This window comes from Pongo abelii, chromosome 11, assembly GCF_028885655.2.
Source record: "Pongo abelii isolate AG06213 chromosome 11, NHGRI_mPonAbe1-v2.0_pri, whole genome shotgun sequence".
Lineage (NCBI taxonomy): Eukaryota > Metazoa > Chordata > Mammalia > Primates > Hominidae > Pongo > Pongo abelii.
In genome coordinates, this window is record NC_071996.2 from 68,434,964 (window position 1) to 68,451,445 (window position 16,482).

The window sequence follows — 16,482 nt, forward strand, 5'->3', positions numbered from 1 at the left end:
GCCCCCTGGCAAACTGCCCCCAGAGGACAGTTGTCCCTTTTCCAACAAGTTAAGTGGAAAATGCTGTTGCCATGGGAGTACATAATAGAAAATCTAACTCAGTCTTGGAAGTCAGGTGAGAATTAAAGAATGGTTAGTAGTTATACCCTGGTGAGTTGGGGAAAAAGAGATGGGATGAAGAGATGGAATGGCTCATAGGCATTAGGAATCACATGTGAAGGAAAGAGAATGAGTGATACACTGCTTGATAAAATAATTAGAAGAAAAAATGGCTGGAAAGATATAGAGAATATACAACAGGTAAGCCTGTTAAATAATCTACATTTTATCGTAGAGCCCATGGGAAGCTACTATGCCATGTTTATAGGCATTGGCATGACAGGATAAGGTTGCCTTTGGGAACCATCACCCTGGTGTCACTGTGAAGAACTGACTAGAGGGAAATGAGACTGGGATCAATCAGGAGGCTACTTCAGGACTGTAAGCAAGAAATAACGATGGAGTCAGCTAAAAGATGACAGAGAGGGCTACGGAAATGCGGAGTTATTGGAAAAGTCTGAAATGTTTAGAAAGCAAAATTCCTAAGACTTGAGATTTCCCTAAATTTACCATTTCTGTCACTGCCAAAAATGTTTAGCAACTTTGCAAAAACACTATGACGGAACCCCTAAGTTACATAACGTAGAGAATTAAGCTCAATAAATGGTTGCTGAATAAACGAACAGAAAATATCAAAAACTTTGACTCCACTTACAGGTTTCTGTTTGAATTGCATCTTAAGATTTGTCTCTTTGTCATTCAGAATATACAGCATGTCATCATTGGGAAGAATGTTGTAATTCTTCAAACCTTATTAAAGATGAATAATCCCTGGGATCTAACATATAAACTCAAAACTGATTACAGTTTGGGGTGCTGGTATTGTCTAGCCATGGCATGCTGTTTTTTGATGTTGCTTCACATGTCTGCTTTTACAACACAGGGGCTCATGTGACCATGGTGACTGGGACTAATGATATTCATAAAGGAGTGAACTAAGCTAAATTTATTTCTATAATGTTTTAAAAGTCTACATTACCAAAGATTATACTTTTCTTGTAGCTTCTGGTAACTAACCTAGGGCTGGGTGCAATTCTCTATCATGTGATTCAGAAAATAAGAGCTAAAATGTACCAACAATTAAGGATAAGATATTAATACTGTTTAAGATTACATATTTTAATGATATCACAAACTTAGATATCACAGAAATCTAATAATCTAAGCTCAATTCATTCACAACTAGAACAAAAAAATTTTGGGACTGTCTACTGAAACTTGGGTATGCAGGCACATGCATGCACACACACGTGCAAACACACATACACACACCCCTGTCAGTTAAATCTCAAAACCAAAACACTATAAATTATTTGCAGAATGCAGAACTCTTCTGGGTACACAGGAATCAAGTCAAAAGGTGACTAGTACAGTATCCTGGAAAGCACAAAGGGTTAGGACTGAGGCATCTGCATTCCACTTCAAACTCTTCTAGTAACCAGCTGTATAATCTTGGACAAATACTCTGTGGGAAAATGAGCATAGTAATACATAAACTGTTTGCTTACCTCACAGACCTGTTGCTTCCAACATATCACAGGAGCTCACAGACACAGAATAAACAGAATGAGATAAAAATAATGGAGGTCTTTTTTAAAAAATATAAAGTATTAAGAAGGTAAGTGATGATTTCACTTTTATATCCAGAAGCTAGACAACTGCAAAACAAACCAATATTATGGATCCTATCTGGGGAACAGTAAAGTGCCTCCAGGGAACTTGGGAAGTAAAATCATCCCTCTCAGAAGTAAGCTGCAAAATCAACACATAATAGATAGGGCAGATAGGCAAAATCGCTTAAATGAGATAGAGAACCTAGAAGATTTCTTTAAAAATCTTCCAGTGTCTGATACTGAAATAAAATATATCACATTGTGTTCCCTATAAACAAAGTTTCAAAAAACTAATTTAAAATACATGACAACAATAATGGAAAAGGCAAAGATAGAATAATAGAATTTGAATAAGAAGAAATGTGTGTTGTAATGTAGCTAACACTGAAAAATAATAAAAGGAGGTATAAATAACAAAATAACAGAGGGGAAAGTGGAATAAGAATAATTTAACTCAGATAAGTCAAGAAAATTCAGAAAAAAATAAATTGTAAGATGGCAAATCCAAATCCAAATATAATTCATAATTATATTAAATGTTTAAAAAATTATAATAGATTAAGATTGTCAAGAAAAAAATTATATGCTGACAGATCTTAAACATAAGGACACATAAAATTGAAAGTAAAAGAATGCAGGAGATATACCATGCAAGTACTAAAAGGAAACTGGACTTAGCTATATTAACATAAGACAAAGGAGATTTTAAGGCAAGAAGCATTACTAGAAATGAGGAAGGCCATTTTATTATTTTAAATAACTTAATTCACCAGGAAGATATTGTAATTCTAAATCTGGATCATTCAATAATGTATCTTCTAAATAAACGAAGCAAAAATACATAGAACTAAATGGAAAAAAAAGAAATCCACAATCACACTGAAAGACTTTAACACCCCTCTCATACAAATAGACCAAAACCAAGCAAACAAACAAATAACAACCAAACCCTAAGAACAGGGAAGATGTACAGAAAACAGTCAAGAAATCTGACCTAATTGACATATGGTTGAACTAAGTATTTATTGGGTTGGTGCAAAAGTAATTGTGGTTACAGTAATGCTAGAAACACATTATTTCAAGTCCACGTGGAACCTTTACCAAAATTGATTATAATGTAGGATGTAATGCAAGCTTCAACAAATTGCAAAGGATTGAATCATTCAAAATATGTCTTGGCACAGCAGAAGTGTACTAGAAATCAGTATCAAAAAGGTAACAAGCAAATCAGAACTCCATAAAAATTGAATGTTACACTTTTAAATAACCCACTGGTCAAAGAAGCAATCAAAGTGAAAATGAGGAAATGTTTTACACTAAATAATAATAAACTTGTGGAATGCTGATAAATCAGTGTTGAGAGAGAAATTACTGCTTCAAATGAATAGGAAAATAACAAAAGCTCGAAATCCATTACCTAACATACTATTTCAAGAGGCTAAAAAAAAAAAAAAAAAAAAAAAAATTAGTAAACCAAACCCAAAGAGTGTAGAAGAAATTAATTATGAGGTTAAAACATTTAATGAAGCCAGAAAAGGCAGAAGTTGACCCTTTGAAAATATTAATAAGATAACCCCTAGCATAACTGATTATTAAAGAAGAAAAAATTACTAATATCAGATTTGTAAAAGGGGAACTTTTTCACTGCATTTGCAGACATTCAAAAGAAAAGATACAATAAACAAGTTTTTGTTAATAAATTTATCAATAAACTGACTACTTAAAAAAATCCAAATTGATATAAGAAGCAATTTGAAAATGATCAGTCTGAAATCTATTAAAAACTTTCCTTCAAAGAGGTCTCAAGGTCAGCAACACTGAATTATTCCAAACATCAAAGAATTAGCAGCCAGGTGCGGTGGCTCACGCCTGTAATCCCAGCATTTTGGGAGGCCGTGGCAGGTGGATCACCTGAGGTCAGGAGTTTGAGACCAGCCTGACCAACATGGTGAAACTCCATCTCTGCTAAAAATATTAAAAATACAAAAATTATCTGGGCATGGTGGTGAGCATCTGTAATCCCAGCAACTCAGGAGGCTGAGACAACAGAATCGCTTCAACCTGGGAGGCAGAGGTTGCAGTGAGCTGAGATCACACGATTACACTCCAGCTTGGGCAACAAGAGTGAAACTCCGTCTCAAAAAAAAAAAAAAAAAAAAAGAAAAAAAGAATTAGCATCCATTTGTTGAACACAGATGTAGAAATCCTAAACAAAATATTATAAAACATCTTTAAATTCCAGCAACATCTTTTTAAAAATTATATCAAAGTGACATTTATTTCAGAGATATAAGGTGTTTTAACATTTGAAAATAAATCAATTTAATATACCACATTTGAAAAGAAAAACGGGAGGAAAGACATATGATCATCTTGATAGATGCAGATAGTATATTTGATAATAATTTAAGTCACTTATAAAGAAGTTGTTAGCAAACCAGAAACTGAGTCATCATTAAAAAAACATCAACCACTTGGGAACATACCTAAGGAAATCTGTGTAAAACCTCTACACTGAGAACCCAAAGTATTAAGAGAAAAAAGAAGATCTAAATAAATGGAGGAAGAAAGCACTAAGTTCAAATCCTGATTATGACACTATTCATGTGACTTCACACAAGTTATTCAATCAAGTCTCCTCAGCTATAAAACAGGATTAAAAAATTCCAACCTTCCCAAATTGTTATAATAGTAGTAATAATATATTTAAAATGTATAATTCAGAAGCATTCAGTAAGTATTTCGATTTTGACATATTTTCTGTAGCTGTTTGGCCAAAAGAGATTGCTTTCCTCTTATACATGGCATATTTCCTTCTGCATCCATCTCCTACCTCATGACCACACTCACAGACAAATGTGTTTACCTGTTGTAATGCAGTGATCGCATCACCAGGTCTTTCCATTTTACTATAAACTTTTGCTAGAAGAACTTGACAACGTCCATCCTCCAAGAGAGCTGACAGTTCATTTACTATGAAAGAATGGAATGTAATGGAAAAAATTATTCATCTTAAATAAATGTTTATATTTTTCCAGAATTTTAAAAACTGGTCTCTAGAAAAAATGATTTGAAAAATGTTGAATACGGTTAAAATTTTCTCAGTCAGTTGCCTGAAGAATGGCCAAATTAAAAAAAAGAAAAGATTTAGCATAAAAACTGGCTGGATGAAAAGTTAAAGAACTGGTTAACAACTAGAGGCTTTTCTTAGACATATATTAGGAGATAACAATTTAACACCACAATAATTTCCATTTTTATTCTTAAGTGTATAAAAATTTGTTTACTGAAGTCATTAGAAGATAGAGTAGTTGCTATATGCAATTAAGAAGATAACTGCTCTTTTAAAAATCATAGATATTTGATAACCAATAAAGTACAGTTGTTAAGAGCACTGACTCTGATGTTGAACAGTCTGGTTTCAAATCTAGGCTTTACCACTTACTAGCCCTTTAATTTTGAGCAAGGTACTTAACCATTCTGTAATTCCCTCTCATCTGTAAAATAGGAAAAATGATAGTACCTACCTCACAGGGTGGATGTAAGATTTTAAAAGCTAGTAAGTTACTAAATAAGTTAAAATATGCAAAGTAGTGAAAACAAACTCTGGTACGTGGTAAGTTCTATTTAAATATTTGGTTAATGCCAAATGTTTTGTGTCTAAGAACAATAAAAGAACCCTAGATAATTAACAAAAATGTTTCCTCCACCATTTGTCAAGTGCACAGTTCATGACACGCCATGCCATTTTACCAACTAGGTAGTCCTGGACATATCAATAAAACTGAGTTTCAGATTGCTAAATTTAAAATGGGCACGATTATATTTGCCTCAAAGATTAATATGAGTCCTGATGAGATAATGTATGAAACGTATATGAAGGCATCTAAGTATGTCATGGGTATGCTCAGCAAATATTAAATGAAAGCATTTATGTTACATAAATATAATATACCCATTGTAACTAAAACATGTGATACTTGAATCTCTCTCCCCCTACAAACTTTTCAAAATGTATATCCACATTTAGGCCTTTCAAGTGTTTCAAAAGAAGATCTGACAAATCCATGCATATATTTTTATGGAACTAATAACACTTCATACAATAAATACATTTATAATTAGAAGAATTTAAGTGCCAATGTCATTAAAGCTAAACTAAAAGATCATTTTGAAAATATCAGAAAACTTACAATGGGCTTCTCTCATCATGTGTTCAAATGTATTTTAAAGCTACACTAAACATGTTGTTGGCAAAAGAAAAGAAACATACACAATGGAATAAAACAAAGATTCCTATAATCAGAGTAATGTATATGAAGGAGTTTATTATAAAATAAAGGAGCCAGTTCCATAAATGGCATGAAAATAAAATTGGCTATCCATTTTGGAAGCTATGTAGTAAAACTTCTATGTGGAATAAAGTACATGGATTAAAGTTCTCAATATAAAAATGAAAACAATATAAATGACAAAAATATATGGAAATACTTTCAAAATGTTAGGATTAGGGAAGGTCTTTTGGAGAGTGACAAGAAATTCAGAAGCCAAAAAAAGATATGAAAAGCAGATATATGATCATTAAATATTCTACTTGATCAAAGATACAATAAACAAACCCGATAAAGAAAAGACAGCCTGGGAGGAAATATCTACAACATGAATATTAGGTAAAGGATTAAAGACAAAGAATATAAATTAAAAATTCCTAGAAGAAAATAAGATATATAAACAAAATAATACCTAACCTTATCACTCATCAAAGAAATGTAAATTAAAATGTTTATTTTTCACGACTAACACAACATAATGTCAGGAAGTTTTTAGCCTTAAGAAAGAACAATGGGGTAAGATTCAATTCTAGGAAGTACAGAGAGGTATATGTATATAAACAAGGATTTTATCTCAGTACTGCTTCCAACTATTTCCCAAGCTAAATGTCTATTCCAATATGAGACTCATCAAATCATTATGATATTAACATACAGTGGAATACTCTACATATGCTAAAAAATAAAGAAGAGCTATATTTCTAACAAGGAAAGAAGTTATTAAATGAAAAATGTATACTGCAGAATTATAGACATACTATAAGCCATTTAGATAGAAAAAAGTGGTAGGTATAATAATTGTGTATATATGAGAGGCAAAGATGGGGGCAGGGAGACTGAATATCATGATATACAAGTTGTTAAATATGGTTTTCTCTGGAGAGTGGGAGAGGACACAACTTTTATTCACTGCTGTAATCTTTAAATTCTGGCAATGGGCAATCACTAGATTTTATTTAAAAATAAAGATCTTAGGCCCGGTGCAGTGGCTCACGCCTGTAATCCCAGCACTTTGGGAGGCCGAGGCAGGCGGATCACAAGGTCAGGAGATTGAGACTGTCCTGGCTAACACAGTGAAAACTCGTTCTCTACTAAAAATACAAAAAATTAGCTGGGGGTGGTGGCAGGCGCCTGTAGTCCCAGCTACTTGGGAGGCTGAGGCAGGAGAATGGTGTGAGCCCGGGCGGCAGAGCTTGCAGTGAGCTGAGATCGTGCCATTGCACTCCAGCCTGGGCAACAGAGTGAGACTCTGTCTCAAAAAAAAAAAAAAAAAAAAGATCTTAAAAAAGTAAATTTTTACACACTTGAAAGAAGGTAATTTGATAGTATCCAAACAAATTTTACATGCACAAAATCTTCAACTCAGCACCCTACTCTAGGAAATATATGCAAATATACACTAAGGAATGATACAGTGATATTCATTGGAACATGGATTATAATATCAAGATAATGGAAAGCAAACTAAACATCCAATAATTTCAAGAAAATTAAGTAATCTATTGGTGTTATGGAACATTATGATGCCTGTAGATAGAATATGAATAAAATTTCCTAAAAAAAAACAAGATATATCAACAAAATAATACCTAACTTTATCACTCATCAAAGAAATGCAAATTAAATGCATGATGTATTGACATCAAACTATCTGGGACACGTATGTGGAAAAAATTGCAGAAAAGGAAGAGTAACAGTTTTGCACAGGAAAATCACATTACACTTATATATATACACACATATATAGAATATATATTAAATTACAAGCTATTAGGGAGGTAATTTGAGAACAAGGCAAACGGAATTCATAGGAGAAACAGATGACTTATGCATTATATTCTTTTATAGAGCTTGAATTTTAAAAAAGAAGCATGCTACTTTTTAAAAAAGTAAAGATTACAAAAATGTTAGTGTGTTTAAATATGAGATAGCTGTAATTTAAAGATAACTTTATATTATTTTGGAAAGTAAGCTATATTTCCATAACACAATTATCTGTTTCATAAATCTGCTACTAGATTTTAAAATATCACATTTTAGTAGAGTGGCATTCTGATAAAAGAAAAAATACACATGTATTTATATAACCAACCACAAATAAAATATTGAGAATACAAATACATATTTATGCAATATAAAAATAAAATGGATCAGACTTATCAGACTTTTTTCAAACCAGAAAGACTTTCATACCAGGTTCATGAGCCAGAGCATGTTGAAGAACTTTTTCTGCTTTGTCATACCATTTCAATTTTAATAAGAGCTCAGCCAGGTCATAGCAAAGATAATTCTTTTGTCCAGTTTTCAGAGCAGCTTCATAGTAAGTGATTGCCTAAACAAAAATCATTTCATTTAAGGGAACAAGGCAATGAGAATGGCATTCAAGCAGAGCTATTTAACACATTACAGACTTAAAGCATTGGTATAACTAGAAATAACCAGGAAGAATTGTAGGCATACACCTGCCTGTCAATTAAGTATGTCACACTTCTCAGAGAATAGATCATCACATGAAACAACTAACATTTCTTTTTTTTTTTTTTTTTTTTTTTTGAGTCAGAGTCCGTCACCCAGGCTGGAGTGCAGTCATGCAATCTCAGCTCACTGCAACCTCTGCCTCCCAAGTTCAAGCAATTCTCCTGCCTCAGCCTCCCAAGTAGCTGGGATTACAGCAGCCCACCACCATGCCTAGCTAATTTTTTGTATTTTTTCGTAAAGATGGGGTTTCACCATGTTGGCCAGGCTGGTTTCAAACTCCTGAACTCAAGTGATCCACCCGTCTTGGCCTCCCAAAGTGTTAGGATTACAGGCGTGAGCCACCACACCTGGCCAACAACTAACATTTCTTATGATAAGTGGCTAAAGAACGGTACTTGGCAAAGAATATTTTTTACAGGTTTTATGAGGCCAGTGAACCTTATCAAAGGCATACATTTTGCTAGCTGTTGTACATATGGTCAACAATTACCAGGAATAGAGCAAGAATATAACAGTTAAAGAAAAATCTGTTTCCCTTACTGGAAAAAAAAATGAACTCAAAACACATAGCTTGCAAAAATTGGTGCAACAGAAAGAACATTTATCATGTTTTGTTACACAATGAAAGAGATGTAAGAATAGCAACTTTATGGTAATTGATTTGGTAGCAAGGATTCTAGCTGCAAGATGAAGCAAGGTCTAGGGTCCAAATAATCATCACAAAATGAAGCAATGAAGAATCTGATAAATCTAAGAAGGCCTTTAACACAAATCCCAGTTCATAAATACAAATTTGGAGTTTACAACCATTAAAGATGCAAATGGTGCTTGCTGAAGCTTCTTGAGGACAGGGTGTGATAAATTTGATGGAACAGACATATTTCAAACAATAAAGTACTTACCATTGAGTAGTTATGAGTTTTGATAAGTGCTTTGCCCATTTTACTTGCCAATGTTCCATCTTTCGGGTTCTGATTTAATGCTTGCTCATATGCTACTATGGCTTCTTCAGGCTAATATTGCCAGACACAAAAAATAAGCAATAAAAAATAGCATAACTGGGTCCCACTAAAGGGCAAGAGTTCTATAATTAAGCTCTACATTTGGAATATTACATAAGACTTGGTGTATATTAAAGCACAGGAACTTTAACAATTTCAAAAAGGTGATAAATGAGAAGAGCAGGTATGGGTAGGTATAATTTATTAGGATAATCCTACCCATATTAATTGTGCTCTTGTCTATATAAATAACAATATGTGAACTAAGAGACACCATCCTGACTTTTCATTTCCAGAAAAGTCATTAAACTGCCAGTTATAGAGGGCTGAAGGATTGGTTCCCTTTGAAGAAAACACCACCTTAGTCTGTAGCTCCCTTTATCCTTCTGTATAAAGAAGAAGACTCCTAACATACTTCTGGTATCAACTCTACTTTTTTGAAACGGAGTTTTGCTCTATCACTCAGGCTGGAGTGCAGTGGCACAATCTTGGCTCACTGCAACCTCCACCTCCCAGGTTCAAGCAATTCTCCTGCCTCAGCCTTCCCAATAGCTGGGACTAGAGGCAGGGCTAATTTTTTGTATTTTTTGTAGAGAAGGGGTTTCACCATGTTGGCCAGGCTGGTCTTGAACTCTTGACCTCAAGTGATTCGCCCACCTTGGCCTCCCAAAGTGCTGGGATTACAGGCATGAACCACCGTGCCTGGCCTCATCTCTATTTCAAGTAACAATAGTGCTGAATTACTGGATCTCAACTTTAAAAAAAAAATCAATTTTTTAAAATTGATATCTCCCTTTTATTTTATTTATCCTTTAAAATGAACATCTCCCTTTTATTGTGATGGCTGGATCTTCAAATATTAAACATTATTTTAAAAAACATTTCTTTTAATAGGAAGTTGTACTCATCACAAATAATTTTTTAAAAATGCAGTTCAGTAACATCAGAAATTTTACCTCTAGAATATTCATGTATGCATCACCAAGGAGAAGAAAAGACCGAGCGTTAGCCATTCTTTCAGCAATTTCTCTGGAAATCAGACCAACATTACTTAGCATATTGAATACAGATATCTTCTTCCAAAAATAAAATAAAATAAAAAATAAGCTCCCTTATTTTAGTTGGCCAGTAGCCTTCAGAGTATCTCTATATATCCAACAGTGTAATATTACAAAAGCCTCATGCATACCCACACCTAAATTGTTTATGCTAGATCAGTTATTTCTGTCACTGAATCTTTCCATTTTCTGAAATGCAGGTAACTGAGTTCAGATAGATAGTAAATATCTAAGTTCTCCTTATTTGGACCTAAACATTTTGCTATGTTTACTTCTGAAATGATGCGGGAGTGAAGGTACCAAAAAAATGATGGGAGAATAAAATTTTACTGTCCTCCTATGCATCTTGAGCTCTTATACTCATGACATAAATTATATGCTGAAATAAGTTACCTTAAAAAAATACAAAGTCTTCTATTTCAGTATTTGTTGCTTACATTTGATCTGAAAATGTAGACCTACTAAAGGTCAAATTACCAAAGTTATTGAAATAATAATGTGGTGTTAAGTCTTTAACATACAGTATTTCATCTAACTGGTCCAAAAACTCTTGAGAATTATTATCCCAGTTTTACAGATGATGTTAAGAGTTGCAGCTGATGTGTCAGATCTTCCTGAAACAAAACCTGTACTTTTAACTATTACATACTGAATTACTTCATCAACAGTTTACTATGATCTCAAGAGCTAAAAACGTTAATTTTCTCTTACATTTACCCTTCTATTTGCGGAGAAGAGGAAGAACAATCTGTGTGTGTGTGTGTGTGGAGAAGAGGAAGAGCAGTGTGTGTGTGTGTGTGTGTGTGTGTGTGTGTGTGTGGAGAAGAGGAAGAGCAATGTGTGTGTGTGTGTGTGTGTGTGTGTGTGTGTGGAGAAGAGGAAGAGCAATGTGTGTGTGTGTGTGTGTGTGTGTGTGTGTGTGTGTGTGTGTGTGTGTGTGTGTGTGTGTGTGTGTGTGTGTGTGTGTGTGGTGTATCCCAATAACTCATAAGGGCATCAGTGTGACATACTTTTAAGGTCATGGTCTTTCACCAAGAAATATCTGTAATCCACACGTTAGCATGGTACATACTAAAATAACTTTTTTTTTTTCCTACAACTACTATATTGACTAATAAATACGCCTGCCTATCCCCTAGATTACTGTTACATTATATGATGCTCTTAAGTTATTAGAATACAGGGCACAATTTCCCTTCTCAAACAGGAAGATCTAGGGTCTAAAAATAATATTTGATAAGGAGAGCTGAGAAACTACAGTAAGCCAGTTTGAAGGAATCATAATTATGTTTTAGGGAGAGCAAACAACTTGGTTAGAGTGATTGCAGTTGGTGGAAGAAGGAATCAGGACCACATTCAGAAAATGATCTGTAAAGTATTTGTGAAGCAGTTGAAAGAAAGTTAGAAAAAAAAAATTGGGGAATTAATATTGGTGGCTAAATGTATCAAAATATAATGGGTTAAGACAATTACTTACCTAAAACAAGTGATATATAACATTTTATCTTTTCTGTGCTTCAGATAAATATCTGCCATTTTTTCTCTGGCCTCTATAAAATAAGGCTGTTCGGCTGTAACATTTTGAAGGATGCTTAAAGCCCGCTCAACATCTCCTTGGGCTAGAGCTAGGTCTGCATTAGCAATGGTAACCCGCACTTCTTCAGATGTTCCAGAAAATTCATGGATGGCATCTTGTAAAACTTTGGCTGCCTCATGCTGTAAAGATGACATTAAAATATCATTCTTCTAAAATAGTGAACAAATAACACTAGAAAGGGAGATTTTCTCATAACGCAGAATAAATAAATGCTAGTACATTTATAATATTTATGAAATAAATTGATAGAATTTTCTGAAACCTCAAAAATTTAAAACTAAACCCATGACCAAAATCAGATGAGCCTGTAAATATTGTTAGCTAGATAAATGTTTTCACAACTAGGACAACAGCAGCTGCTACAGAGGGTCACTGCTACTATATTAATGAGCACTTACTAAGGACCCAGAATTGAATAATGAAGAGCTGTACACACTGGCTCTTCATTAAGTGGCAGATTATTCCCTCCACCAGAACACTGTTGTTACACTTTGGGTGGATATTCCACCTCATTTCCAAATGTGTACCTTGATGAATCTAAAATGTCATTTAAGAGTCATCTCAACTTCAGAGATCATAAGAATTCCAGAAATGTTAAAATGTAATTTAAGTGTACCTCAGAATCAACTATATAGGGTATAATTGGCCTTACTTGTTAAATGTACTTGAATTTAATTAGTAAAACAGAAATTCTCTCACACCTGTAATCCCAGCACTTTGGAAGGCTGAGCTGGGTGGATCACTTGAGCCCAGTAGTTTGAGAACATCATGCATAACATAGGGAGATCCTCTACAAAATATTTTAAAAACTAGCTGGGCATGGCCCAGCTACTTGAGAGGCTGAGATGGTAAAATCTCTTGGACCCAGGAGTTTGAAGTTGCAGTGAGCTATGATTGTATCACTGGATGCCAGCTGAGGAGACAGAGTGAGACCTTATCACTAAAAAATACAATAAATAAATGGAAATTCTTTGTGATTTGGCAAATATTTAGAAATACAGCCTTCTTAATTTTCATTCAAGTATGAAAAATAAGTGATTAGCAAGTGCTGCAACCTAAAACAATGGATACAAATGACTTTGAGTTCCTCATTTTCTACAAAGTTGTAATTCTCCCAGAATTGCTTTCTATCTTATTGTATATACTATTATTTTTAAAAATATCTGACTTTATAATATTCCTATGAGTTTACCAAAGCTGTATTCATCAAGTATTTTGTTTCTTCATCTACTAGAATTTCAGGTTGCTACTTTCTTTTTATTTCAGTAGTTCTGGAGTGTGCATAAATGTGTGTTTGTGTATATGTGTATAAATCTTTTTAGAGATTCATAGGATTATTAACTGCATTATATTATTACATTCACGGTAACCAAGAGAGTTGTACATCATGTTATTATGTTCCATTGTAGCCAACATGAGCACACTGATACTTAAGGTCAACCAGGAGCAAATTATGTTTAACTTTCAGGAGCTTACAGGAAGTTTATTTTTAGTGCAAGGTAATGAAAAATAAATTTTTCTAAAGTTTACCACTTGGTCAAGGGAATACATTTAGCTTTTCATCTTTTTTCTTTTTTTTTTTTCTGAGATGGAGTCTCGTTCTGTCACCCAGCCTGGAATGGAGTGCAGTGGCGTCATCTTGGCTCACTGCAACTTTTGCCTCCTAGGTTCAAGCGATTCTCCTGCCTCAGCCTCCTGAGCAGCTGGAATTACAGGTGCGCACTACCATGTCCAGCTAATTTTTTTGTATTTTTAGTAGAGACAAGGTTTCACCATATTGGCCAGGCTGGTCTCGAACTCCTGACCTCAGATGATCCATCCACCTCGGCCTCCCAAAGTGCTGGGATTACAGGTGTGAGCCACCATGCCTGGGCAGCTTTTCATTTTCTACTAATATATATGTTAGAATAAGAAAGTTCACATCTGAGCCCTTAAATTAAAACTTGACCTACCTGCTCTCCATTTAAGCGGTGAACGTCTATCAATTCAAGAAAGATCGATAAACGATGGCTTGTATCAACTTCAGTTTTTCTGTCTTTTGACTTTGTGGAAGCTCCAATTCTTTTCATTCCTGGTAAACTCATTGCCATATGCAGTGTTTTAATTGCATCTGCTATTTCTCCCATTTTCTTTTGTGACTGAGCTTTTATCAAATGATATAAAGGATAGTCTCTCACCTGAAGAATAATATTTAATAATATTTCCTTGGAGTGCTTACAACATCAACACATAATTTACAATCCATCAAACATTAAAATAATGAGATCACTGAGAACAGTCCATCTTTGATTGTATGCATGAGGTCTATCTCTGCCCTCTTATTAACCCCCTCTGATTATGTATCACATTAAATCGGATTCAGGAAAATTGCTTCTCCCTGCATCCTTTGAGATGACAAAGAGGTTGATTACATATTTCTACTGTGACAGAAGAGAAAGCGCAAACAAGGTTTCTAAGGCTAGCAAATACATTCTAAGACATTATTTAAATTTTCAGGAAAGGAATTTCTTTATCTGGCACTTCTATGACTGATACGAAGTTATTAGATTTCTAGAAACACTGTTTCTCCCCTTTATTTTTTTTAATTTGAAGATTAAAAGTTTCAGGACATTTTAATCAAACATTGACCTTCCCCTTTGACACTACTCCTAAATATGTAGTTCTGAAGCTTCCATCTTTACGTTGGCTATCAACAGTATATACAGAAAACATAAGAGAATGATAAAAATGAGGTGGGAAAAAGAAGTCAAAGGGAAGGAGAGGACCCAGAATGAGGTGACATGGCAGCCACCTAGCGATTAGGAAGTCTATAATCCTCCTGATGCTGAGGTTCTCAACCTTAGGCAGCCTACACATTTGCTTACTGAGCTTCATGTGAGACTCAACGCTTGTGCTCCTTCCTCAGAGATTTTGACTCAGTAGAGGTGGGGCACCAGCACTGAGGCTCTGACATACCACTAGTCTTGAAAGCCACTCTCATAAGAAGCAGGTGATATTTTCTGCAAATTTTTTTTTTTTTTGAGATGGAGTCTTGCTCCGTCGCCCAGGCTGGAGTGCAGTGGCGTGATCTCGGCTCACTGCAAGCTCTGCCTCCCAGGTTCACGCCATTCTCCTGCCTCAGCCTCCCGAGTAGCTGGGACTATAGGTGCCCGCCACCACACCCGACTACTTTTTTTGTATTTTTAGTAGCGACGGGTTTTCACCATGTTAGCCAGGATGGTCTCGATCTCCTGACCTTGTGATCTGCCCACCTCGGCCTCCCAAAGTGCTGGGATTACAGGCGTGAGCCACCGCACCCGGCCTTCTGCAAATCTTAATTAGGATTCTCTAATTCACTGAAGGGTTCTCCCTTAACAGGGTTCATGACCCTGTGAAGCAAAGCAAAAGCTTTCAGAGCTCCTCCATGACTTGAGGTAGTTCAGGAAGCAACTGAACCTAGGATTTTCCCTAACGTTGAGGGGATACTGGATGTAACAGATAATATCTTGGATAGAAATGTACTGTTTTTATATCCTCAAACCACAAAATTACTTTCAAAATGACAAGATGTTCTTTCACAATGAATCTAAAAAGAAGTTATTAAAAACTAAGGTCCAATAAATAAACAGACAATTATTATCTTTATACATAAAAATATTTGACATAAGGATCATCGTTTTTATATACCTTCATTATTGCATTTAATTCTCATTGTAACAGCAGAGTATTAGTAAATGAGTTTTACAGAAAAGAAAACTGAGGCTCAGAGAGAAGTGAAAGACCAGACATTAACCTCAGGATTTTTGTCACCAAGTCCACATAGTTTTTTACCCATACCTGAGTTGCCTCAATTTTTCCTCCTACAGCTTGTGAGTTCAATTTTTTTTCCATTAAAAATGCAACTGTTAGCAAAATACTACAGGCTAAAACACAAAATACTTGAATATGTAAGCTTTCAAGGAGGGTGATATGTCTTATCCACTTCAGTCTGGAATACTTACCTTAAAATCATAGCTCAGACAAAGTTCAAGAGACTGAGAACACAATTTGACTTTTTCTTGAGACAAGTAAACCTGAGCTAGCAGCAGATGAGCATCGGCATAAGAGGGATTGTGTTCTAAGCAATGCTGAAGGTTATTAAAAGCTGCTTCAATATCACCTAATAAGAAAAACAATGCATTGTTATAATTCAAGTGATTAAGAAATGGAGATCTGAGAGGGAAGAGGAAGAAGAGTGTTTAGTTTACGGACAGCCCTAGTGTTTGTAAACTTAAAGTTTGCTGTTCATAGGCCACGGTTTAATTCCATCTGCACTAGTTGGCTTCC

At 34.8% G+C, this 16,482-nt stretch overlaps 1 protein-coding gene across 8 annotated transcripts in view; it reads right to left on the reverse strand.

Moving 5' to 3' along the window:
* The window catches only part of TTC21B (tetratricopeptide repeat domain 21B), a 79,933-nt gene that overhangs the window by 29,323 nt on the left and 34,128 nt on the right, over window positions 1-16,482 (reverse strand). For all 8 annotated transcript variants that reach the window (XR_008522828.2, XR_008522827.2, XR_010136047.1 and 5 more), the window contains exons 13-19: window positions 16,158-16,315; window positions 14,130-14,354; window positions 12,058-12,296; window positions 10,479-10,551; window positions 9,424-9,534; window positions 8,237-8,375; window positions 4,579-4,685 (exon numbers count right to left, since the gene is read on the reverse strand). Coding sequence is in view for 4 of the 8 variants with exons in the window: in XM_024243700.3 (XP_024099468.3) it covers window positions 4,579-4,685; window positions 8,237-8,375; window positions 9,424-9,534; window positions 10,479-10,551; window positions 12,058-12,296; window positions 14,130-14,354; window positions 16,158-16,315 (1,052 nt within the window). In the remaining 4 variants the exon portion in view is untranslated. The remainder of the gene's footprint in view (window positions 1-4,578; window positions 4,686-8,236; window positions 8,376-9,423; window positions 9,535-10,478; window positions 10,552-12,057; window positions 12,297-14,129; window positions 14,355-16,157; window positions 16,316-16,482) is intronic.